At 41.6% G+C, this 26,278-nt stretch overlaps 1 protein-coding gene across 2 annotated transcripts; it reads right to left on the minus strand.

Moving 5' to 3' along the window:
• Positions 1-1,031: 1,031 nt before the first annotated feature.
• Positions 1,032-20,882, minus strand: cdc42ep4b (CDC42 effector protein (Rho GTPase binding) 4b). 2 transcript variants are annotated; one of them, XM_083932925.1, is made up of 2 exons: positions 20,690-20,882; positions 1,032-4,830 (listed from the first exon to the last, which is right to left on the minus strand). In XM_083932925.1, the coding sequence occupies exon 2, from the start codon at positions 4,639-4,641 to the stop codon at positions 3,637-3,639; it is 1,005 nt and encodes a 334-aa protein (XP_083789051.1). In that variant the 5' UTR covers positions 4,642-4,830; positions 20,690-20,882; the 3' UTR covers positions 1,032-3,636. The 2 variants fall into 2 exon arrangements, with proteins under 2 accessions (XP_083789051.1, XP_083789052.1); XM_083932926.1 differs by lacking the exon at positions 20,690-20,882 and adding an exon at positions 18,861-18,942.
• Positions 20,883-26,278: the final 5,396 nt, after the last annotated feature.

The raw sequence follows: 26,278 nt of genomic DNA on the forward strand, positions 1-26,278 counted from the left end.
TGACACTCTCACAAATCCCCGGTTGTACTGAACCCCCCGGGTGATATGAGACACGTGTGTGCCACAGTGATGGCTCAGACCACACATACAAGTCAATTACATGTGGGAACAAAGAGATAACACATCCAGAAGGCCATCAACTGGAGAAATTGGATTTATACCTGGGTGGGAAAAAAAAGTAAAGTACTGTTAATTAGCTCAATTTGTCACTGATGCACCATTAAAGCCACACAGAATTGCATCTTACAAAGAAGTAAATATTTTGACTCCCTGCATGTCATGAAACACACGGTATGCCTGAGTATTTTAAGCGTCTTTATCAAGCAACTCTAACGCCCGCTGAAATCGATGTCAGGCTGGAGGGCTCTAATTAGCTTACAAGTCTCATTTGCCTGACACGCGGGATCTCTTCAACGAGGTTTTATCTTTCGTTTCAGGGTTATTTATGTCGACTAACTCACTCCGAGTGGATGTTTGTTCAAATGTTGATGTGGCTGGAACTCTTCAAGCGGTTCCTTCAGTAAAGAGATTCTGGGGTCTAACTTCAAGGTCAGATTTCACCGAGTGTTCTGCCCGTTTTTGGAAGCAAAATGTGAACAAACTTGCGGAGGGCTTTGAAAACGAGGCTGCCTCCTGCGGTGACGGGCTTACGGAGATGAAACAAAAAAAACAGCAGAGCCGTGATTAAAGATTACCAGCTTTCTCTTTTTATTGAAAAATATAGCTGTTATTTCAAAGAGAGGAAAGTGAGGAAGGTAAATATATTAATATACTGTAAAACCAGAATAAGGAGTAGGAAAAGAAAACGGTACATACTTGGTAGAACACTACAGCCACTGAATAGAAATAAAAAAAAGAAGAAAACATTCAACAGCAGAACTTTGAGCCAGTTGTTTTTTTGCAGTCCTTATCATTTTTTACGCCACTCACCAAACCGCAGCTGTCGGGGCATGGAAAACTTTTAAGCGGGCCTGAGGCAGAAAGTATTTGCAAATTCCTTTAAACGGTTTATTCTGGCCTACCACTGGAGCTTTCTACGGAGAAACACGACACATGCCCGAGAGTTAAGACAATTGCGAGAAAATATTTCAGTGTAATTTACTATACTTTTCCCATGACTCTCTGTTGACCTCTTCCAAATGTACTTGCAAATACAATTTGGCTGCAAATGTGCACATTTAGTGTTGAAGTCAGTGAACAGTGTTGTGGTTCTCACGCTGGTACCGCAGTCCCACTGCTGAAAACAAAGATTGTTTACCGTAATCACCGATGGCACAAATTAGATTTACGTTACTTGATTAAAACAACAGAAGATAAGGAGTGTATTTGTTCTTTTTTTCGAAGGGTCCATTTCGTGGCGGTTGCAGCTGCGCAAACAATCCACAAACCACACATTTCACAATGGATCCATAGAAATAATAAAAAGAGTACATTTGGCCCATTTACATCAAAATATGAAAGAGTTCTGACTCAAATCATACTGCACATTTATACATAAGGGAAACAAAAACATCCTGATAATGTTACCCAATGATATGGTTAGAAGATACATGGCAATTTCCTTCAGCTCACTTTTCATTTGAGAACTTCTTGCGACCTGTTCACGTGGACATGTTTCCAAAACATCTCAATAACCCGAGGCAGAATGGCACAGCATCCTGATTCTATGTACACACCCCCCGCATCGACCGCCACAACAGGAAATCCAAAGCTCCCGTTTGTCAAACCTGGCGATTAGTTTTCTAACACAAAATAATAATAATAAAAAAGAAAAAAGGTCAGACATTAATTATGGATATCGGACAAAAGACAACACATCTCTATCTGCCTCGTTTAGAACTGAAAGTAACCCGGAGGAGCATATCGAGCGAGCTTACGTTGTAAAAACTAAACTAAACACAAGAAGGCCAAAGAAGAAACAGCCCACCTGTCTGTTCCTGACCCTGCTGTTTCTGGAGCAGTTCCAGCTGGTTGGTTGGTGGGGGGGTGGGGGGTGGGGGGGGGGGTGGGGGGGGGGCAATACTCCAGCACATTTAATGAGTAGACAGGGACAGGCCAGATGATGGGTTGATTTAATCATCTGTTTCCTACTGTGTGATTTGGGTTGTGTAGAGCTGAATAGTATGACTTGCGGGGCCGGTTCAGGAAATATTTGCCACTCTCACTGCCTCGAGACATACCTGATGCCCATCAATTAAGTAGCTGCACTCTAATACCACTTGGTACATATTTTAACATCCTTTCTCCGCCCTTGAAGACAAGCCTGAACACGTGTCGAGACGGGATATGCGTTTTGGATGGAGCCGTAACTGTTCACATAACAATTTTCTACACAATTAACTCCCTTTCAAACATTTGCACGCCTCTCTGCTGACCTTCTTATCCAACCGATCTCAGTAAATGTGGAATGAGGTGGGACAACACTGAAATACGCATAATTAGCCACAATCTCTCCTGTTGTTTAACAAAAACGTACAGGACACTGAAAACATACAAAAGGCCTTCTTTTTTTCGACAATTCACATTTTCTTTTTGCAAATTAGCTACTAGCAGCGGGTGATTTCATATGTAAAAAATAAGTCATTGTCAACTAATACAGCCTTACGTGACAGTGATAGCAGGAGCGATGTGAACTAGACAATTTGATGTCTCTGTGAGTCCAATAGTTAAGTGCCGCAGAGCCGGCTTTCACAGAGAAAAGCTGGCTCACTGTCGTACCATTAAGACGTTTTTGTGATAATTTCAACAAATCAGAAAATCTAAACTTTTAAGACCTAGCAGTGCACATTAAGTATCCATCCCTTATGAAAATGCATGAATGAATACCACAGCTCTCCGTGGCTTTAAAGTATAAAGAACATGCCAAAGAGAGACAGCGGCAACGTGATGAACTACCAAACTCAAATACAACAGGCTGCTGTTGACCAACTTCCAGATATTCTATGTACAGGAAATAAAGACAAATAGCAGAAATCACCCCTTAAATTCTCATGTGGACATTACTTTATCTGTGTCTATGCCAAGATATTGTCATTGGCAAATTCAGCTCACTTCCACAAAGCTAGCTAGCTACAAAGCTATCTGAGTTTCACTTCTTGTAATTTCCCTCTTCCTTGTTCCTGATCTGTAGTACACATCCACATCTGGTCTGCGACCTCGCACATCCTTCTCCACACATCCCACTCCAAATATTCATGTGATTGACAGCTGGGGAACTAACCTGGTCCCAGTTCTTAAGTGTTTTAGGCTTGCTCATTTTTAATGCACCTTTTGAGAAGGAAAAGGTTTTAAAAACAAGCCAGTCTTATTTAAAATTGGACAATTCCCCAATAATGTACGATTTAGAGTTTGATGTTGCAAAAAAAAAAAATACAACTATTTTAAGAGTTCCACTTTATGAGCCAGTCTCTATGCACTCTGGCATGCAGTCAGCTCAGATCTCTTTTTACAGCACAGTGAATAAGGCTTAATTGGTTTCATTTATGATGTTGAACAAAGTATGCAGAGAGTCGATTGATCTACGAGAAGCTTAAAGCGGATGCGACCCTGCTTTTAAACCCCTCCCCTGCCTTTTCCAGCTTGGTCTTCTCCATTAGTGTCCTTCAAGACTGTTCATAGCAGTGCTAACAGTTTAGTCTACACTCGAATCTCGTCATCGTCGTCATCGTCATCCATGAAGGTGAACTCTTCCTCCCCATGTGGAGAACTGTACTTTGCGCTGTCCGTGTCACCATCGTGGAGATGATACTGAGGTTTCTCCTCAGTGACTGAGCCGGCGCTGGACACGGAGCAGCTATCCAGGTTGTGGTGGTTGTTCCTGGTTTGTAGCTCTGGGGTGTAGGGATCAACCATGGGCTTCTGCTGGTACATACTGCGAGGTGGCCTTGCAGGGGCCTGCTCCTGCACTTCATCATCATCTATGTGAGGAATGAGGGAAGGAGACCCGTGGCCCTCGCTGCCCTTGCCCTCTTCGTAGCCGAGGTCGTCCTCCTCCCAGCCTTTCTTTTCCATCACGCTCAATATATCTCCGAGCATGGAGGGCCCCAAGTCGATGTGGAAGGACATCATAGACTCTGCGTGCTTCATTCCGCCTCCCTTAGGCAGGGAATGAGGCAAATCTGTTAGTTCGCCGAAATTACGCTCTTCAAACTCTGCATCCAATGTCGCCATCGCTGCTGCTCCATTTACCGGCTTACTTTCAATTTCAGACAGCCTCTTCATGGGGCTTGAGGAAACACTCTTTGGCAGTTGGTTGCCTCTGTTAATGTCCTCATCGTTAAGGTAAGGCAGGGATATGGCATTTTTCACATAAGTGGATGAGCCCCCAGAAGGCGCCATCATATTGTACTCATACTTATCCCCCCGGTTTACTGACTGAGAGCGCTTGCTGCTTCTGAAGGTGCGGGACAGTAGCCCTGGTTTGGGGCCCGGGGAGCTCTGCTTTGGCTCGGGCTCCCTGGGAGGTTCCCCTGACCGGGTGCTAAGAAAGGAAGTGTCCCCAAAGGCATCCCCTCCTCTCCCAACGTGCATGGTGTGGCGGAAGTCCCCCAATGGAGCGCTGATCATCTCTGCGGTCAGGTCAATCCGAGACCGCCGCTTCGACTGGTTAGAGTTGTTCACAAGCTGCTTGAGAATAGGCATGATGGCAGTCTGTCACTTATAATCCACAGGGAGAAATTGAACTAGCTTCTGCAGGAGTTCAGGACAGTTTCTTCCAGAGTTATTTGGCAATTGTGTGCGATGTCGTCAAAGAAAGTATAATTCCAGGTGTTTAATGTGTGCAGCCATTCTGGTCCCCCAGCTCAGGTTTCATCTTAACGTTGGATCAGCCTATGAAGAAGAATAGAGCGTATTAAAACCACATTATGTCTTTGGCAGGCAATTTGGAAACATGTAATTAATAACAGACACAATTTTATTCAGTGGAAAATGTAACATGCCCCTTCAAATGCTTTTCAAAAGAGCTTTGTCTATTCATGTTCATCACTGTTGAAAACCTTGCTCTGTCCTGAACTGGAAACTTTTGTTTGAAAATGAACTTACTTGAGTGGTTCAGAATGAACAAAAGCTTTTAAAATTCACAAGTCCATGAGGGTGTTATGTAATGGTGAAGAAAAAGGCTTTCTGGTACAAAGTTCACAACACCTCCACCTTACTAAAAACCAGTTCCAATACCCCCACCGAAGTAAGTTCCCTCTCAAATGTGTCAGTACAATTCTTTTGGTCCTTTTTTTCCCTTTTAGCTTGTCCCAAAAACTCTAATAGGCTACTGTCACATGTAATTATCAAAGTGGCTGCAGTGTCCGCTGTCTCTGCTGTGCTTTAGTTCCTATTTAGGCCCCTGACTGTTACATAACCAGCGAGACAGGATACTGGGAGTCGGAGCAGTTCAACCTGGCAGGAATAATAGAAAGAAAGAAAGAAAAAAGAATGAAGTGGAACAGGATTTCTTCGGCATGGATACACTTACAGAACAGCTCATTCTGTTCTAACTCTCCTATCACCAAGAGATAAAATGTCTTTGTGTTCCTCTCTCAGTGTTAGCTTTTGTCTTTTTAGCCTTGAGTGTGACGATTGAGCACCTCCAAAATAAAATATTTGATTCTGTCTATCACTGCTTTATTTTATGTTTTCAATGAACGCACATCAGTAAACACGGTTGACCTGCACTTTCATATCGGTTCTGCTGATGCCTATGTCACAGATTAAAGGAAATCATGGTCATTTATCGTAGCTCAACATGATCCTGTGCTTACACTAATAATCAGATGGAATAATGATATTTCGTCTCATTTCATAGACCAAACTGTCCTCAAGTAACCAGTGACTCCAGCCTTGAAATGTGATCTTGAAGCAGAATCAAGTGGAGAAGAACACCCACTAATGTGCTAGCTACAGTCCACTAGTTCCATATGTCACTGACATTAACAAGGGTTTCAATTGTTTTAGCCAGACAGCAATCCCATCATTCTCTGTGTTTTCATACTGGAGCTGAAGCCCACGCTCTAGGCCCTGTATGCGTATCCCCACAGTGAATGAAAGGGGGGCTTCACTCAACAGTGTTCCAAAGAAACGTCACCCATGAAAACATTTGCATCTCTGACAAGAACCCATTCAATTGGAAAGGCAACTGTAGCACTAGAGGGAACAGTGGGGGGTTTGATCGATGATAAAAGCTAGCTTTTTTGTTCACTCCTGTCCTCTTTTCAAAAGAGAGATCATCCCCAAAGAGAACTGAACTCGTTTCCATTGCCAGAGGTTTTATTATCTATATTCAACAACTTCATTCAAGATTTCTTTTGTAGTTCTGGTGCTAATGATGGAGATGCACTGTCCCCACAACAAAAAGATGGCACAAAAGAAGGCCTGACAAAGAGCAAACACATTAACAATAGTACTTGAAAAGCTTATTTTCAAGTTCTATTGTAAGAAGACATTTGATTTCAAGTTCACACCCTTACACGTGACAACTGAAATGGGCTTACAGTTACGAAAGCTATTTAAACAGCAACTGGATGCCTAATTATAAGATTATAGCGCACAGCAAACAAATGGCCACAGAGTCCCTCTGAGCGGACCCATAGTGGTTAGATTAATGCAGTATGATCTATTATTAGCTAAACCCTTTATTACTTCATGCCTTGTGCAGTAGCCAATTAGTATCAGCTGCACAAAAGACTGCTGAATGTGTGACTGACCACTCAAGACAACTCATCAAATGATATGTTTCTCCCCACTGCTCATAGTTTTGTATTTCTCTATGGCAACATCAGAGCATTGCACAGTGACTACCCACTGCGATTGGAGCTTCCTGTCGCTAAGCCGGGCCGGAGACAGCAAGAGAGATTTTATCCCCTACATGGAGAAAACTGCTCATTCACATGGATTCAGATGGATGGATTAACCCTTCCTGGTGGCCACATGCAGGGCAATAAGACAATCACCATGGTGCTATAGCTGAAGGGGAATGTCTTTGATGTGCCTTGTCACTCTAAGACATTCAACCTCAGCATAAAATATGTCAGTGGGTGCTCAAATATCAAAAGGTGCGAACCCCACACCTTAAGTCATTCTAGGAAATGGCCCGTTTAATGTCTATTAGGGCCCCTTGGCGTTTGATGAGGAATAGTTTCAAACCCCCTCAGGATCATCAAGACCCCATTATTGTGAGCATTACAAAAGATGAAGTATGGCCCGCAGGCAGTCCTGTCATATTCAGTTCTCGCCTTTCAGTACTTTTAAAACGATAACTCATGAAGGATGGCAGTGTTATGCGAGTTCTACGGTTTCAAAATCCAAGAGACCATTTTAAAACTCTGAAAAGTGCTTTCAAGTTCTGCATATAAAACTGTGTGTTAAATGTTCTTAGGAACATTGAGAAGTCAATCAATGCTTTATCCAAATCAAGGTTAGACATTTAACTTCAGCCCCTTTTTTAAATCCATACATAATCTTCTTCTTCTTGATAAAAGAACATGCAAAAGACTAATCATATTTAACTACCATGCAAATAAATTATGTTATCTCGGGAGGAAAATTTCCTCCAATGTTTTGGCTATTCATCGATCAGTTATGACAATTCTTACCATTAGAACAATTTACTTATTTCAGGGCTCTATTTCTTTAATACTTGGAAAATCTACTAAATTGTATAATAGAGGGGATCCTGAACTGTCAGGCAGAGAGGGATGTGTTTTGTTTCAGATCTCCATGTTACTATCTTAAATCTTAACCTTTTGGACTTTTCCACTATCACGTCAATATTGGACTGGGATTGATGTTCTAAATCAGTTGCTGGCTCTTGGATTTTGTGAACAATGAGAGAATAATATACAACTGATTAAAAATAATTTAAAGTTTGAGCTCTATGGCCCTGAATTCTACTTTGTGATTCCGGTCTGGCCTGTTTGGCCCATTAGCACATTCTCCATTCAGCTGGGGGCTAAATTCCATCTCAGCTTTCCCTTATCAGGCTCATGGACCAAAACAGACAAAACAGGTCAAACTACTAGGACAAAGCTAATAATAATATATATATACCAAAACACACAAATAGCTGGACATACTTGTGTTAGAAGACTGAAATATGCCCAAAGAGGTAATAGGTATTATCTTATTTGTTTGAGTTGAGTATTATTGCCTCAGCCCGCGTGCCAGCCAGTGACGAAGCCTTTATGTAACCGAGCACTCAAAGTGCCACATGACTCCAGCTCAAACTGAGACAAGCGGTGACAGGGCCATGAATGATTAAGCGCATCTTATGTCGCTGGCAGACTCTGATGCGCGCAGAATGACATCATAACAACCACCATGCTCATCAGCGTTCAGTCTCACTCTTGTAATCCCATGGATCACAGGCGCCACACAGTCGTCAGCCACCCATGCTACTTTCTCTCCTTCTACATGATGAACGGGGGAAAGAGGCTTTGATTGCTTAACCAATCACATCTTGACTACTGTCTGGTTTTACTTTTGATTGCGTTTTACATTTTTAAAAAGAGAGACAGGGAAAGAGTCCATGATTCATTCACAAGGTGGAAGCTTCCATGCAAGAGTTACAAGGATACATGCAGAGTAATTACACAACAGTTATAGGACCCCAACTACTGTCTTGCAGGTTACCTTGATAGCTATAGAATAAAAAAAGTTATGATATGCTTCTCCTACTACCTACCCAATGACAATGAAAAACCTATATATCGGTTACCGAAAGGTTGTATCAAAGCCAGAAAAATGATCAGATAAAGCCAGTAAATTGCAAACAACATGCAGGGATGTTTTTGAATAGTCAATACAGTATATAAAAAAATGTTGAGTAGTTTATGAGACTGTCTTAAAAATGAATTTTCCCTTGCAGAGCATGTTACAGGGCACAAAAGAGCAGGGAGCTGATTCTAAATGCTGCAAACCATAGGCTGCATTAAAAGATGGATGGCTTGCCAGCTCCCCGAAAGTGAAGCCAAAACATCTTGATTGCCCCCCTGGTGGCTGGCTGCAGAATAGGTCATAAATCCTATCCTATTGTGGCTTCCCTTTTGTGCTGTGGGAGGAAGTGGAGATGTGTCGTCCATCTTTATGTCTACGGTTCAAACTGGAGAAACGGGAAGTCTGTGCACGCAGGGGTATAGAGTTTTAGTATTAATAGTATTTTCACCACCACTGCCCATTCCTAACCCTATTCCAGAATTCTATTTGGGCAAGAAAAAGTAGTGGTCATGCTTTGATTTGAAATACTACAATATGTTTAGTTCTTATAAAGTCTCGCTTTGTCCTCAGTTGTCCATTTTTTCAATATCATGTTCAACAGAGGGACTCTGTCTGAGCAGTAAGAAAGCCTCTGCTTTGTTTAACCTTGAATCTGCTCCATTCTTCAATCCTATTGTCAGCAACATTCATTTGCAAATGAATATGAGCCCGCCAACAGCATCTATGACATTGCTAATCAATTAATCAATAGAGCTGCATAAGAATAGAAAGTTCTCAACTCCGACAAAGAAGGTCAGCAAACTTCATTTGCAGCTACTTTGCAAGGCCCATAACCTCCAGCCCAAACATCTGATTCCCACGGGGGGAGAGGGAGGGAGAGGAGGCGGACAGAGCTAACACAAATAACAACGTGGACACAGTCTGTTCTTCAGTAGAATCAGTAGTGCACATTATTCATTATCATCATAATATCATCTATAATTTGATGTTTTTTTATCTTAAAATTATTCTGGGAGTTGCATTGCTGGTGTCTAAGCACACAAAATGTTATGTAAATAAATATGATGGAAAAGTTTTGTTGTCAAAGATGATAGAAATGTCTAAAAAATGAAGAGCTCATGAACTATGTATAGACCTCATTCTGCCTCATATGCTATAGCCTTGGTGTGAGCTCATTAGCAAAGTTGCGCTGTGCTTTTCCAAGCACCTCAAAGTTTCCTCCAGTCCAACCCCCGCTTAATTGTCCTCAACTCGCTGCAGAGATAATGGATGATGACAACTTATTTTTGTTAATGCAGCACACAAACTCAACACAGCTTTGAGTTATATCCAGGGCTCGACAGTAGAAGTTGCCAGTCTAGCATTGGCAAACATTTTGAAAAACTGTCAATCGGTTCTTGGCCTTTGGTTGCACATAAAAAATAGGACAGGAAAAACTCAAAAATCTATTTAAATTTAAATTCAGACCGGGAACCAGATAACTACTTGTGACAGTGCTTTATGTTCATTGACTTGCGTGTGCACAGGCCTTTTTTTGGACAATGGCAAAGCAAATTAAGCTGTTTAACTATGGAGTGAAAATTTTGACTAACAACATAATGCAAATTGATTGGACTGAAAAAAAAGCAGATGGACCTGAATGAAAAACAAAAAGGACAATTGTATGTCATATTTATATTATTAGGCTGATGTATAACTGCAGAGTACCCTAATTACTCAAATAAGGTGAATACACATTTTCAGTTCCAGCAAACAAAAGCTAATGCCTGGTTGCAAAACCGGCAATCATTTTTAAAAGTTAGTGCTGAGCCCTGATTACATACCTGAAAAGTGAATCAGAAGGTCTAAAAATGTATGACATTTGACGCAATTATCTACAATAGTGTGCCAAGCTGTTACCAACACAACACTATGTAGTAAGACAACCTTTGTTCCCAGGTACTACCTTATTACTGCCTGCTAGAAGGAACCGGTTCTTCCTGTCCAACTTCATATGTAATCACACAGCTCTAAGGCTAACCCAGTATGACAAAGGAAAGAAATATCTTGAACAGACGCAGACGGAAGGATGTGAATGATAAGAAGGAGAGGTTCCAGGTGTTTAAGAAAGCATTATCCCACGGTAAACAGATCGAACACATTTAAAGCACACCCGGAGTGCTCTGAACTCACTTATTCAACACAGTATGAAATTTCTGAGAGGAAACCGTGAGCATTAACAGTAAAGGTTGTAGCCCCTCCTGTTATATCCCGAAACAGCTGAACGAAGGCGATAATCAAGATGAAAAATACTATACACACATAACTGGACACTTGGAAATGGCATGTGGTTCTACATCGCCCTAATGTTTTATAACAGTCACCATGACCCGCTTTGTTTTGCTAGTTAATTCATAATTTAAGCTAATTAAAAATGTATTTGAGCATGTGTTCTTGTTCCACCAGGAGAACAAAGGAGATCACAGCAAGTTTAAGAAAGAAAAATGCAATATAAATGTTAGTTATTCAGTGGACAGAGGACTTCCATGTTTAACAGTTTTGACCGGCATATCACCACAACTCACTGTCCTCCTTAGCGGAGTATATCATCATTAATCAATTATTCATACATAGTTTTATTATATTCTGAGGAAGATTTGAGTTGTGAAAGCTAAAGACAAATGATTGCGCTTTATGAGGGGAGAAATGAGTTTAACATGTTTGTTAGACATTAGGGATTACGGGTTAAATGTAAATGAAACATGATTTGATTAAAATTAGAGGGCTCCTGAGGGCTGGATTAAACTTTAATTAGCCAAAACCTCAGTGTCAACAGACTTGTCCGCACATGACACAGTGCTGTTAAATTAAACTCTCTGTCCTTAAGCATTGAGGAGTTACAGAAAAACATGCGTCTTCGATAATATAGTTGTTGGTGTTTATTTGAATATCCTTATTAGAGAGAATGTGTGCAATAATAAAGTTAATATTACATGTTAGTTGCCACAATTATGTCACATTATGTCCTGCAAAAAGTCATGCTAGTCACAATTGAACAGTGGCTTCATAACCAGATACAGACAAATGTGAGCAACTGTGCATATATTAATATATGGCAAATTGCTAACATGATTGCAGTAAAAGACGGTGGAGTTAGTGCAGCTCAAAGAAACCTGAAACTTAGGTAGAGTTCAGAGGTAAAGTGCTCTGATCACCCTGGGGTATTGACTGCTTAATCTGCAGAAGACTGAGAAGATAGTGAACACTCATCATGTTCATATATAATACCTTTGGGAGACAAGTTCAAACATCTGGGCCGGGAAAATGTACCGACATCAGCACAACAGTTGCCCAAGTGCTACATGCCCTCTGAATGTGTGTTACGGCGCACCAGCCTCCAGGGCGCCAGTGCTGCACGGGCAGAAACAAAACCACAGGCGGATTAAGGGCAGCATGTTCGACGTAAGCAAATAAAACCAGCATGCCTGAGCCGGTCCTCTGCTCTGCTGTCCTGAGCTCCTGTCAGGGAAACTCAACACCTCAGTCCATCCAGAGAAACACAAACAAACAGACCTCATGCTGCCCCTCCAGCCCTACTCCAAAATCAATCTACTATTGCTTTTGGTGTGTTGCACAAGCTCCTGTTATGACCCCGACAGTCACACCCAGTAAACACAACCGCCACCACTGTCTAAATTGAGTACATTTTTTTTTTTAATCTTTTCAAATCCTGAGATCCAGAAGCAGAGGACAGGCTTCCAAACGCTGTCTCTCCATTTGCAGTCAAGCTGGTATTTTATAAAGCGGTTACAGTTGGACAAATCAGGTTAGATCCTGGATGGCCTACCATGCTGTGCTCCAGCTTAACGGCTAAAAACAAAATAGATAAATGACCATGTTTCTTAATTATATAATAAGGAATTGTCAAATCTAATCTCCTGGGAGTTTGTTTTGGGGAAAAATAACACCCTCTTCCCCATGTGTGGATAATATACAGATACAATACCGCAGGGATTTATGTAAAAGGGAAAGGCACAGATGGCGGCACTGAAGAGAAACGCACCCTCAAAGGGGAGGTGGAGGGTGTCACCGCATTGGATTCACTCAGCCATGCCAGCACGGCGACAGACGCTCTTTCTCCGTGTCCCGCGTCAAATGTGCCCAAACCCTCATTAAGCTTACAGTGAAGGGATTGTACTCTACTGTGTGTGTAAGTGCGTGTACACGAGAGTACATGTCTAATTAATCATTGAAATCTGGCCCATCAGTCTCTGACAAATAGACAGCATTCACGCCTGGTACCAGAGTGCAGGATCTGAGCCAAGTGGTTGAATTAACCGCCCAATAGCTGCTGGACAACAAAACAAAGCAGAATTTCTACTGAGGGTTGTGCTAAAAAAAAGCAAAGTGGAGATACAAAATGCTCTGTTACAGCAGGGATCCTAAAGTCACAGTTGGCTTGCACTAGAGCTAATAAGTTCAAATAGTGTACTGGCAATATTGGCTGCTATTTTTATTTTTTACAAATTAAGAGTTTAAGAAGTACTAACATGTTGCTCAGAGTAGGACCTTTGGGAAACAAAACATGCCAAATCAGCGAAAAGATAAGCCGACGCCGGTGTGACAATCTACAAACTTTGGTGATATCAGCACAAGGCTTCTCAGTGTGACCAGCAGATAAGTGACCAGCTTCTGAACTGAGTCAGCTTCTCAACGCCTCCTGGCATCTTTTTTTTTTAGAAGCAGCCTCCCCACTCGAGTAAAACAAACTGGCTATAAAGGCCTCAAGCACCGAGTCCTGACTAACAAGATGAGTTAATAAACCCCCATGGTGCTAACTTTAATGACACCTACAGCAAACAACAAAATGTGCTGACAAAAGAGATCACACAGGCGCACAAACATGGCCACTTCAACCTGATAATAGCAATTCGCAAAAGCAGTTAACAAGCGTTCAAATCCCAGAGCAGGACAGAGATAAAGACTCCTGCCCTGCTAAACACACGAGGACTGGTTTGCTTTCAGCAGCTCGGCTCACTGAGACAGAGCTGATCTGTGTGCATGCAAGAATCTAATATGAACTCGATATGTGCACAGCGACTTTATGTCTAGTGCTGGCACAATGAGTCAATTAATAACTTTTGATAATCGTGTAAATGTTTTTATTATTCATGAAGCAAAAATATAAAATATCCTCTGTCTCAGCTTGTCAAATGTGAGGAATTGCTTATCGTTTTGTGTTAAATATCCCTGGAAATTGAATATGTGGATGTTGGAGCAGGGGTTGGACAAAACAAGGAATTTGAAAATGTCACCATGAGCTTTGGGAACTCTTGCCAAGTCGTTTCTTCACCATCTTTTGAGCATTAATTGGATTAATAGGAATCATTAGTTGTAGTTCTATAAAATAAAATGCCAAAGGAAAGGTAAATACTATTACACAAAACAACATAAAACCCAGAAAATTAATGTCACCAATGGCTCCTTTGAAACGTGTAGATTTGTTGTCCAGATGACAAAAGTGCCAAACTCTGAAAGATGTTGGGAATAGGCACCTGATTATGTCAGGAAAGTCTTTGAGGTATCACCAGTTCCATCTTAACTTTTCCATCTTTCTTTTATTTGGTTGTCTAGCTGTCACATCTGGCATGCTACTTTGATTTGGCAATCAAGCTACAACTTGGATTTCCTGGAAACATACAGTATGTCTGCAAGCATAAAGTTTTCATTAGTGAAGCGTACACAGATGGCCTGCTGTGGCTGTGTTTGCATTCAAGTGAATCGTGTGTGTGTGTGTGTGTGTGTGTGTGTGTGTGTGTGTGTGTGTGTGTGTAAGTTTGTATGTGTGCAAAGTGAGCACTAACTTCAAAGTCCATTAACGGTTTTTGCTCAAACTGCCATAAATAGGTTCAAGGTTCATCGGGGAGAGTTGGCCTCTGAGTCACAAACAAATGGCTCAAAACCAATCACACACACACACACCCTGTGGGTTCCCAAATGGCAGACAAAATGGATCTGTTACTGAGGAAGCAACAATTTCACACAAATTACAATAGAGGAGAAAGAACAAAAAACAAAGCAGCAGAACAGGGGAAGACGCAAACCAAACCCTTTTGGCACACCCAAACCACATGCACGCACCTACGTATAAAGACAAACATTTACGTGCACATAGACACACACATGCACAAGATGGGGATCAAAGGTGACCCACATGACTCTCTATTGACACTAATATACAAATAATTTAATGCAAAGAGACAAAGCCTTGAGATGCTTATCCTTCCAGGTATTGTAAAACTTCCACCAAAGTCCATTCACAGCACTGAAAGGCTGACCTAAAATGTCCTCTGGAGCCTCGGGCAGGAAGATGTGCAAATCTTTATTCATAAGGAAACCACTATTTCTCACGGGATCATCAGACAACCACGATGAGATCCCACAATAGTTCATGTGACCGTTCCCATCTCCTGATCTAGTTTTCCCGGCATGGATTTGTCCTCTCGTGGGCACAGAGGTGACCACAGTTCCGCCAACAGCCCTCCTTTGTCTTTTCAGTAGGCCTGAGAGAGAAACCACCTGTTTCTGTGTTGGTACAGAGTCGCAAAACAATGAGAGCTCGCTGGACTGTAAACAGGCCAAAGCCTGGACCACAACGGCCAGCTGCACATTTGTGTGCGTTTTCAATATATGACCCAGTCAGAGTCGAGTCAACATATATTGGACCAATCGGGGCCCTGCTGCTTAAAACAATATTGTACCAGTGACGAACTGGAGCGGAGGGAAACTTAATCCAATCATTCGTGGTTAATGTTTAACTGTGTATTCCAAAGAAGCCAGCGTTTGTGCTGCTACAGATGACAGAGCTGATGAAGTAGTGACTGGAATTTAATAGGAATGTACAAGAAAGAGCGGTCCACGGAGTTTCTTATCAGACTGTTCGATTTACACAACTCAGCTGATAAACCTGCTATAGAGTTCTGCAGGAACGAGTCCTAAATCCCTTAAGTGAGTCAGCATTTTGGCAATAAATAAGGTCTGTTTTTGATGAATGTGTAATATATTTTAATGTTTTGTTCTGAGATTAAACACAGCAGTAGAAAACCCCACTTGTACATGTCTTGAAAAAGGCGGTGCTAGCAAATGGCTAAATGAGACAACGGGCGTACACGCCAAGAAGACTAGCGAACTGCTATGGCATAAGCTAATGGGGATCCTTTAATAAAACATAAAACGCCGTAAAACTGAAATCAGTTACAAGCTAGTGAGTGGTGTGGTTTGTTTATAGCCTAATGTTAGCTTTTTACTTCTGGCATTTACGCTCCAAAAATGATAAAAGTAGCGTTCAGTTGTGAAGGTTATTCTGCTGTAGTATCATAAACTTTTGTTTGCCACAGAACTTGCCTTAATGCCACTGGCTTTTTGTCAAGGGAACCCATGGCAATGCTAACTTCTGGGTTTGGGGCAACAAAATCTTTTCTTATAAATGTATCACATGGAGAGATGAATTGATTTACACCAATATTACTATTAGATATCTGGCCGATACTGACCCAAATAGCTGGATCGGGTATCATGATTATGGGCTTGAGCTATTGAATTCATTTTCTATTATTACTTTTTTAAATAAATAACAATTCAGTAAATTTATATCTATGTATTTATTTGTTAAAATATGTTTCATTAAGGACATTGGGAAAGAAATGCTGAAGTCAAGCCTGATGTGGCCTTACATAAAAGAATGATCCAAGTAACTTTAAGTGAGCTATACAGCTTAGTAATTAAACACTGGTATCGGATCAGTGCTCAGGATCGGCCTTTTCACAAAGCCCAGGTATCAGTATCGGGACTGAAAAAGTCAGACACCCCTGGAAATTCCTGTAGCTGCTGGGATCATTTTGTTCTAGAAAGCTGTAGAAGGGTTGTGTGAAGGGTTCTTCCCAAAGTCGGGGTTTCCCAGATTCGAGGTAGCGAGTATCATCAGGACCAACAGACATATTGGACAAAAATGTTAGGAATAAGACCCGGGTTGACGGAAATTTCCCTTTGAGTTAGTGTCACGGGTAATACCATCAAAGTCAAACTCGAAAGAAAGCTATGACACATGTAACAAAATATGTTTGGAAGAAGATATCATTCCAGAGGATATGAGCTGCACAGGTGTGCCAGCTGATGATGGATGATGTTCTCTGTGGTGTATTTGTATAAAACAGACACTGCAGAGGACCCACCCACCGGGCTGGCCACAGCTGGCTTCACCTCAGACATGATAATTATCCTAACTGGTTTGCGCTTTTAACAATTCAATTGAAGACGCGAACAATGACATGTGTTGCAACAGTGATGGGGTTGTAAACGTAAAGTCAATCTTCCATTGGGTTAAATAAATTATTTTAAATCACATGCTGCAGAATTGCTGTGTCAAAACTGTTGTTGGGGTTTTCGTGAGTGGAGTGGAACGACTTCAATGCGGAGTTTAAGCCGTACAGGAAAATAGTTCCTGTTGAACTGGTTATTTTCCTCCACGATGGTCACATTACACTGACAATAACCAAAACAGGCACAGATCTGAGCGATAGAGTGACAGGTGCATACGGGTTGTTGCACACAAAAAAAAAGAAGAAGAGAGAAAGCTGCCTTTTTTCCTGGGAACAGCTGTGATATATTGTTGTTAAATGGGATGGTAAAGGGCATGGGTGTCACTGTGCCAGAATCAGCTTAAGTTTCTCTCGGAGTAACAGGGTTACAGCGTTGTGAAGACTGAATGTTGACTGCTTTTCATGGGGTTTCTTTAACTATTCAACGCTCGAACTGTATAGTTCCAGAATACTCTCACAACAATGAATTTAAGGCGTTGGATGATTACGTGGTTCCCTAAGAAGACAAATCTGTAGGGTCTTAAGAGGATTAACAGGATAGGACAGCAAAACATATTTCTGTTAGAACAAATTATGTTTGTTTTTAAGGTGTTCCTACACAATTTGTAATTCCTAAAAATACTCTCATGTAAGTTGCTGGATAATTTCACCTTTAAAAATGTTTTAAAATGAAACAAAATACTTTTTTGGTCATAAACAACCAGAAATGAAGGGTCACATTGCTTTGTTTTAAATAATACAATCCAAACAGGTTGGAAACCAAAGAACTAAATGATGTCTCTTTATTTTTTTTACAGGGAAGCTAGTTTCAGATTACCATCTGGTTAATTTGTCTTTTGATTAAAGTTCAAAGTCAAATACATCCTGCCAAACGCCTGAATACTTTGCATAACATTGAATTCTTCTTCCATATAAAGTCTGTTTTGAGCTTAGCCTCAAACAGCCTCAGCATGATTTTTCTTCAAAGTTCGAATACTTCACTGCCTTCTTTGCAGGTGGGGTGAATCCTGAAATGGTCTGAGACAAAACAACTCTCCTCGGGTAGTTCGACTCAAGTCTCAATGCTTTCCTGTATCGGCCGATGAAAAACTTTTACGTCTGAAGGGATTAACACGTCACAGAAACTGGAAGGCTTCCACAGCTTCGGGGCGATGAGTGAAACGTTACCTTGTTTTCGCTTTGTGTTTCTAAAGACTTAATAATGGTTTTCCCTCAAAGTTGTTAACAAAGTTGTTTTCTAACCCTCTCAAAACATAACTATGTTTCATAAAAACAGATCTCACAGAGTTTTTCTTTCCCCCAAACTCTAGGACCTTCTGCGCAGGCTGTGTAATTGCAACAAAGTCATGCAGAAGACCAAATGTCAAGACATTCTCCCAGTGTTCTCTGTCGGCCTCCTATGGAGCATGGGATAAAGGTGGGTGGATTAGAGGCCGTGAACAATTTACATAGGCATTTCCTGGGGCACGAGAAGCAACAAGAACATGCAATATACTGTAAGTGATCGCATCTGACTCCAGTTAACTCATTCGTATTCCCCCTCTCGTATAAACAAAAGCAAAAAGTTTATACTGCACACATTAACCCTCCACGTGTGGAATATGGAATCCAGACACACACACAAATAAAACACCGCCTGAGTGTTGATTCACAAGGAAATTAGTTACCCTCCACGTTAACGAACTGCCTGTGAAACTGCCTGAAGGTAGTGTTTTCATGAGAGTGCAAATGAGTCCAACTGCCTCACCCAAACCCCCACTCCTGCACGCCCTCTTTCCAGTATAAAAGTGTAATGACCTCAGCGCAGTCAGAGTCGGGCAGGTAGCCAGCTTCCTCACTACACAGCGGCAGTATCCTCCAGAGCTAACTGAAATAGCCTCCATTGCAAAAAAAAAAAAAGGAAAAGCCCAGTCAGTCAGAGATGACACACACACACACACATATATACCCCCCCCCCCCCCTCCCCTCTGACCCTGCAGCACACACAATAGATCTTGATGGAGAGATATCTGCCTGGCAGCTCTGGAGAAGTCATACAATAAGGAGCTGAAAGGCCTGGAGTGTGTGTGTGATAATGCACCATTTTAGTTTGTGAAAATGACACAGAAAAGCAATGGGATGTTGGAAAAAAGGGCCGTTGCTGGTGTGACGGTGACCAGGCAGAGTCTGACCTTGGCCTAAATCTCTCCAGTAAAGTCTCTTTATTTCCCAGATCTACTAATACAGTGTTAGGTAAACGATTCATCAAGCCAACGGACAAATACTAACTGACTTTAGGGCTGTTGTTAGAGTGTGTTTGTGCAGGTCAGAGGGCAACGGTCGTACAAAGACAACACCAAACCCAAGCCCATTAGTCAACATGTCCCCCTGCTTTTGTCCAGACCGGCTGTTTAACAAGAGCGACGATGAGCGAGTCATAATTAAAGGTTATAAAACAGGCCTGCAGATTTTATGGTCAGTCTAGTTAAAGCCAAGTAGATCAGCAGCGTGATGAATGAGACCGGGCAGGTACGCGGTCACGCGCGGTGGCAAGCCTAGAGTAAATTACCCAGCTCATCAGGCATGATGGGCAAGTGCCAGGTCTGTAAACATAAACAGGAACGACTCACTAATGATGCGGGGAAGTGAACACATTTGCGAATTGGAAGGACTGAGGTGAAAGTAGCCTGGCAGTGTTGTTGAGCTCATGGTGGATTCCCAGAGAGGAGCGGAGTATAACTGTTACATAACTCTCTGTAAGAGAACCGATGCTTTTAAGTCCATCTGCGCACTCCCATTGAACCATATCCTGTCCTGTAACTGAAAATACTTATTTGGGACACTTGTTTCTGACTTTGCAACCCAGTTCCCACTGTTATGTATCTCCTAACTGAATATAAGTTATTAGAGATTGTATTAATGTTGTAATTTGTGTGTACACAGTCTGTCGACCCTTCGGGGCTCCTAATGCGGATCCAAATGTGGAAAAGTTCCCTTTCACTGAGCAGCTTATTGTGATTTTGGCTTTGTGTGCCTCTAAACACACAGATAATTACGTAATCTTATGGACATTTATATAAAGCAGGATGTCTATATAAAATGGACGCCTCTGTGCCTAAATGTAATCTGGACAGTAATCTAACACTTCTAAGTTTGGAGATCCCATGACATAAAAAAGTTTGAGGGGCTCTACAAAAAGTCACGGCCTGGATCCAGACTCAAAGTTCCTCCAGTGACTGATTCAAAAGAGATCCAGATCCCAGACAAAGCAAATGTTTACAGAGAACTTGGAAACAAAGAATCAACTGTAGGCCTAATAAAGCACACTTTGACCCAAGAAGATGAACTGAGCTGGCGACTTGAATAGTGTTATGGTCTTCCTGTCACTTTCTAGTCTTCACCGGGGGGACGTCAGGGGGCTCATTGTTGTGGCTCCATATGGGACAACCAGGAAGCTCCAGGAGAGCGCACGGCGCTGATTGACCAAAGGCAGGTTTGACATTCAAATGAGATGCAGATTTCATACTTTTGGCTGTTTACTTTCACCTACATTTGTTCTCTGACCCCACAGAACACTCTAGTAAACTATATCACGTCCCTAAAAGTCGTCCTTCTCTTATCCCAAAACAATAACAAAGGAATGTTACCTTTTTTTTACGGTCCCGAGCGTTGGCGAAGTTTCCGGCTATATTCCACTCGACTTTCCGTAGACGCAGCAAAAGCGGGAGAAGAACCGTGCGTGTGGCTACAGTGTTTCAGTTCGGAGTTTCCTCGGCAGGAGAGGCGGCAGGACAGTTCCCTTGTCGGTGCTCAAATGTCCGTTGAGTTCGCATGTGTGTGGCGCACAAAGCGGCCCTTCCCCTCCTCCTCCTCCTCCTCCTCCTCGTCCTCCTCCCCTCCCCGCCTCTCATGTGCCGGAGAGCACCACCTCCCGCTGCGGTTTAAAGGGACAGAGGCCCATTTATCCCACAACACATAACAATGGGCACAACTTCAACTTGGTGGGGGCTCCCAAGCCTGGCAGTCAAGGGCCTAGCTAATGGTGAAATAAGATCCTCAAAGGGGTCGGTGAAATGAAACTTTAAGGAATAGTTTTTTAATAATAGTTATAAAAGTAATAATTACTTTTTTTGACGTACTATATTATGTCCTTTTTTCAACTCTTACTATGCTATGAATAAAAACTATTATTATTATTCTATGACCTTTTTTCATTTTTTGATACTATGTCTTGTTTTGACACACTATACTTTGACCTTTTTTGACATAGGCCTACTATTATATGATTTTTCTCCTGACAGACTATTTCAGACTTTTTCAAACAAATTATTATGACAGATTTTCATATTTATTTTACACATTGTACCATGACTTTTATGGGCTTTTTTTGATACACTAACGACGCATCGCGATGACGTCAATCAATGCGTGTGACGTATTACGGCGTGATGACGTATAGACAGCAAGAAGCATTCCGCCGAGGCCCAGGTAGTTTGAGTACAAACGGGCCTGAAGGGGGGGACAAGGACCCTAAAGCGCGGGGCACGGTATGGATGGACAGTGTGAGTGCGCCCTTAGTGACTTTTCAGACCTTCTTAGGAACATCATTTATAAAAAGCTACTAGGGACCAATTTAGCAACTTGTTCAGACCATTAGGGAAAAGGGGGAAATATATGGTTGACCTAATTCATTCACATAAATGTCGCTCAGAGTGCAGTTCAGTCTGTGGGTCCATTTCTCTCCAAGCAACAGCACTGGGGTTAGGCGATGATGGCATTTTTTAACAAAGTATGTCCAATCTTCCCCCGCTGGGACCCGGTTACAAAAGATACCATTTTCAGGCTCCGATAACGGCGGCTGTGTGTGGATGGTCGGCCTAAACGATACTAAAGTTGTGCGGTTACAGGAAAAGGCGTCTTCAGGTGGACGGGCCCTAAGGACTGGGCTATGTTCTCAAAGCCACAAGCTGCAGTTGCTGAATGAAGAGGAGTGGGACACAGCTGTGACGTCAGAGGAAGAGATGCCACTGCAGGATTTTGAGGCATATGGGGCAAAACCCAAAACAGGGCAGATGGGGACCACGTGTTTGCCAGAAGTGGGTCCTTCAAATACCCAGATGATAGATCTTTTCAGAGACTTTTTAGCTGCTCAGGAGAGGAGAGATTCCCAGTTGGGCCAATCACCACAGAAGAGGGTGGAAGCCCCAGTCTGGAACTTCCAACTCCCGGACCCAGATGTAGAGGCCCACCTGACACCTTCGACCTTGGGCAGTCGTTAACATAATCACCTGAAAGAGCGGGTAATCTGCATGTGAGTCCACAAGCTGTCCAGTTTAAAGAGCCACATATGCCAGTGTACAAACTAGGTGAAGACATTGAAAATTGAAAATGACAAGGGATACTCTGCTCAGTCAGGGACTATGCTGTAAGTGTGTTATTATTATCAGCATCAGGGCCTCAAAGCATCTGTTTGGCCCCTGAAGAGACCAAATCTGACTGGATTGTGTTATGTGCCTAGAGAGGGTGAGTAAAGGGAGGAAGAAACTAGATCAGTATCAGTGAAAGTAAATGGTAAACCTGTTAATGCACTTCTTGACTCTGGTGGCTACATTTCACTCCTGTGCCATGTGTTATAGACTACAGTCAACAAACAGAGGTTCTATGTGTACATGGGGACTGCAACACTGTTTTTGAGCTGGTAGGGAAGATTATGTGGGTAGACCAAGCTCATTTAGCTTAAACAGAAACATTAGCTATTACCTTTGTCCTTTAAAAAAACTTCTATTCATGATCTATAAAAAATATAGTATATTATATACAAATTTGTGTTATTGATAAATCCTCTGTCTGCTGTAGCTGATGAATTAGGCCGTTTAAAATGGTTGTCCCCAAGTAACAGATCAGGATTTATGGGTCCACCATGTTTCATTTAACTACGACAACAAACACTTTTAAACACAACGCACTGATAATTTCCAGCTTACAATGGAAATAACCATCTTTTCCATAGAACGTGACGGCAGCATATGTACATTTATGTTGTTTCATTTTTTGTTTGTTCTGACTTTTGTTAGGACTATGTTTTGCAAATTAAAACGCCCTAAATCTATTTTTGTGACTCCAGCCATCTTGTTATTTTTGGTCAAATGAACCATGGCTTTTTCTAACAGTCATAAGATTGCCTTTCTAAAGCAGTTATGGCATAATTTCTTGATAAAAGTCAGTAAAAGTCATATAAAATATGTCCTGAAAACAAATGTCATAGTATAAAATGCCAAAAAAGTCAAAATATAATATGTCCAAAAAATTCTCAAATCAGTCATAGGAGAGCCTGTTTTAAGCAGTCATGGCATCATTTCTTGAATTAGGGTCATAGTGTAAAGACACATCTTGCTATGCCTGTTTTACACTTGCTGTAGTATTATTTTAACATTTTTCGACATAGTATACTCAGACTTTTCTGGATATACAATACAATGACTCGTTTAAACTTGTCTCGACATACACTTCGGCTTTTTCGACAGACTGTATTGGCCTACAGATTGCATTTTGAGAAATGGATTTAACAAGCAAGATGCACAGTGTCACATGACAGATGTGTGCCGCAGTACCATACTCATCCTCATCTAACTATTGTTCCAGGTCTACCAATTAAAAAAAAATAATTAATAATAATAATAATAATAATTGGTCACCTGCAACAGTGAACTTCTAAAAAGTCGCAGAACTGTTTTCTCCCTAAAAGTAGATTTGATAATTGGCACATTTTAGACATTAATGGTAACTGTGGCTGACAAGTTATAAGGTAATTAGAAAAACAAGATTGTATGATAACAACCCACACTCTTTGTCATTCTTGCAACAACAAAGAATTACATATATCTAGTGTGAGCATGTAGTAACTGCTTAAAATATTGATTTAATATTTGAAATGTGCAGTCTGAGTATGAGCCGAGTCCATACAATCCAGTAGGAAATAAGGTTCTTCCCACACATGATTTGTACCATTAGGGAAAATGTACTGCAAATTAGCACAGTACTGCAATCAAAGGTCAGAACATATTGATTTATATTAGTTCCAACTCATAAGAGCCGTGAAGGTAATTGGGGTAGACTTTATGCACTTTACTCCAATTATTTTTGACAATTCCCAGATTGCATTAAAAGGGGTCTTTAATTACACACACACACACACACACACACACACACATACACACAGCAAATTTTAGTGGTTACAGCAGTCATCTGGTCCTCAGGTGTGAACTTGAACGCCCACCTGTCTGTAAAAGCCTCATTCGCCCACCAGGAAATACCATCACCTCTTAAATTATTACATTATGGACAAATTATAGGCGCGTAGTTTTATGGGGAGCTCTGTTTGGGTCCTTTAGAAATTCAGTGAAGGGACAGGACGAACAAACTTTGATGGCGCTTTACCCTGAAGCGGGCCCCTTATTCAATTATTGCTTCCTTGTGTGGCTTTATGTAATACATTATATAATGCGTGCAGCCCGCCTGGAAAGGCTACAGTTAGAAAATGGGGCACAAGGGCTCTCTTTTCTGCTGGAAACCTGTCAACTGGACAAACCAAAAGCATTGGAAATAATTGTGACGGAATATGACTTCATCCAACAATTTCAGCAATTTGTGTCACGATTTTCAGTTGCCTCAGAAAGTAGATCTCGTTTGAAACACATACACTTTGAGAGTGAGGTTGTGCTGGGGCAAAGGGACTTACCGAAATGGTTACGGCCATTTTTGTGCTCTTTCCCATAATGTGCATTAAGTCAGAAACCAATTTCAGCATCCGCCAAATAGTACATAAAGAAAGGCATTCATGAACGACACTTGGGGAACATCCCCTTACTCAAATTAGTATCCTTTCTCCAACTGCCAGTATATCCTCTTCAGATCCCCAACCCGCCCTCAGTGAAGCTCACAAATGAGGCAATTAAATTCAGGGTTTCAAACTCCTTTGAACTACACCTTCTGTCTGAATCCTTTATTATTTCAACGGCGTGTTCTCAAAGCTCATCGGGGCTATTTAGTACCTTGGGCTCCCTTTATAGCGGGGACCACCAGCTCGCTCTATTCTGTCATTCATTTCCTGAGGGAGAGCAAGAGAGACCGAGACAGAGGGAAATTATTTTTTGCAGCAAGTGAAATGCCTCCTGTCTGTGATTCTTCTATTGGAGGGAGATTTCCCATGTGTTTTCAAAAAAGGGATTAGCGCTCTGGACGTGTTCGTTCCAATTCCCTGTTCTGTCCTATCCCGTCTAATCTCCTCTCTTCTCATGCCTATGTGTTTAGTAGGTTAGCCCTGGATCAAGTTCACCGTTATCCAATTAGCATCCAACACCATCTGACATCGCACATGTGCTTCTTCATGCAAGGATGTGTCTTTCAGTGTGGGTACTTTTTCATACTCTAACACATTGCTGACACCTTAAATCCAGGTATCACTTGACGTGCAGTCTCACAGGTTTAAAAGGCCAACTGAGCCAGTTTAGTCGACCGAGGAACAAATCGTGAGCTAATGAATTGTGGTTATCTGGGAGCATGGAGGAAGATGAAAAAGTCCTGAGGGCACATTTGTAACCAGATAACAGGATTTCACAGCATCTACACTGATCCAATTTATTGCTGCCCTGAGTAACACTAAGGTTAGGTGGAATTTCATCAACTAATTAGCCGTAGACAGATCCTACCTTTGTGCTCGCAGAAAGCTTTTACACACAGAGCATGGCTGGCATTTTGTACTCACATTTACCTTGGTGTTTTCACAACATATCATTAAAGGTAAGGCGCTTTTCGCGACACGGCTTGGTATTTAACGCGTGTACGTTTTACCTGGGAAACACTAATTAAACATGAGCACACTGAGAATAGCTTTAAGTTTACATGCTTTCATTTCACCTTATATAAGTGATGGTGGGCTACACATTTACTTCTATAGCTGGAGGCAAAAGTTGAGCCAGGATATACTTTTTTTTCGGTATAGCTGCTTTTCTGAAGTCACACCTAAATGAATACGAAGACTGCATTCTGAGAGCTACTGTTGGTCTGAATGTAGGCTGCAATAGTAATAGGATTTGAAATTCCCCATCAGCATTTTAATGTTACACCTCTTCCGCCCAACTACCCCGTACACATTTCAATGAGCACTAGACCTGCTAACATTCAAAAATAATTTATTTCAGAAATGTACTGTGATCATATATATTCAGATTCTGCAT

The sequence above is a fragment of the Echiichthys vipera genome (genome assembly GCF_963691815.1).
Source record: "Echiichthys vipera genome assembly, chromosome: 18".
NCBI classification, from domain to species: domain Eukaryota; kingdom Metazoa; phylum Chordata; class Actinopteri; order Perciformes; family Trachinidae; genus Echiichthys; species Echiichthys vipera.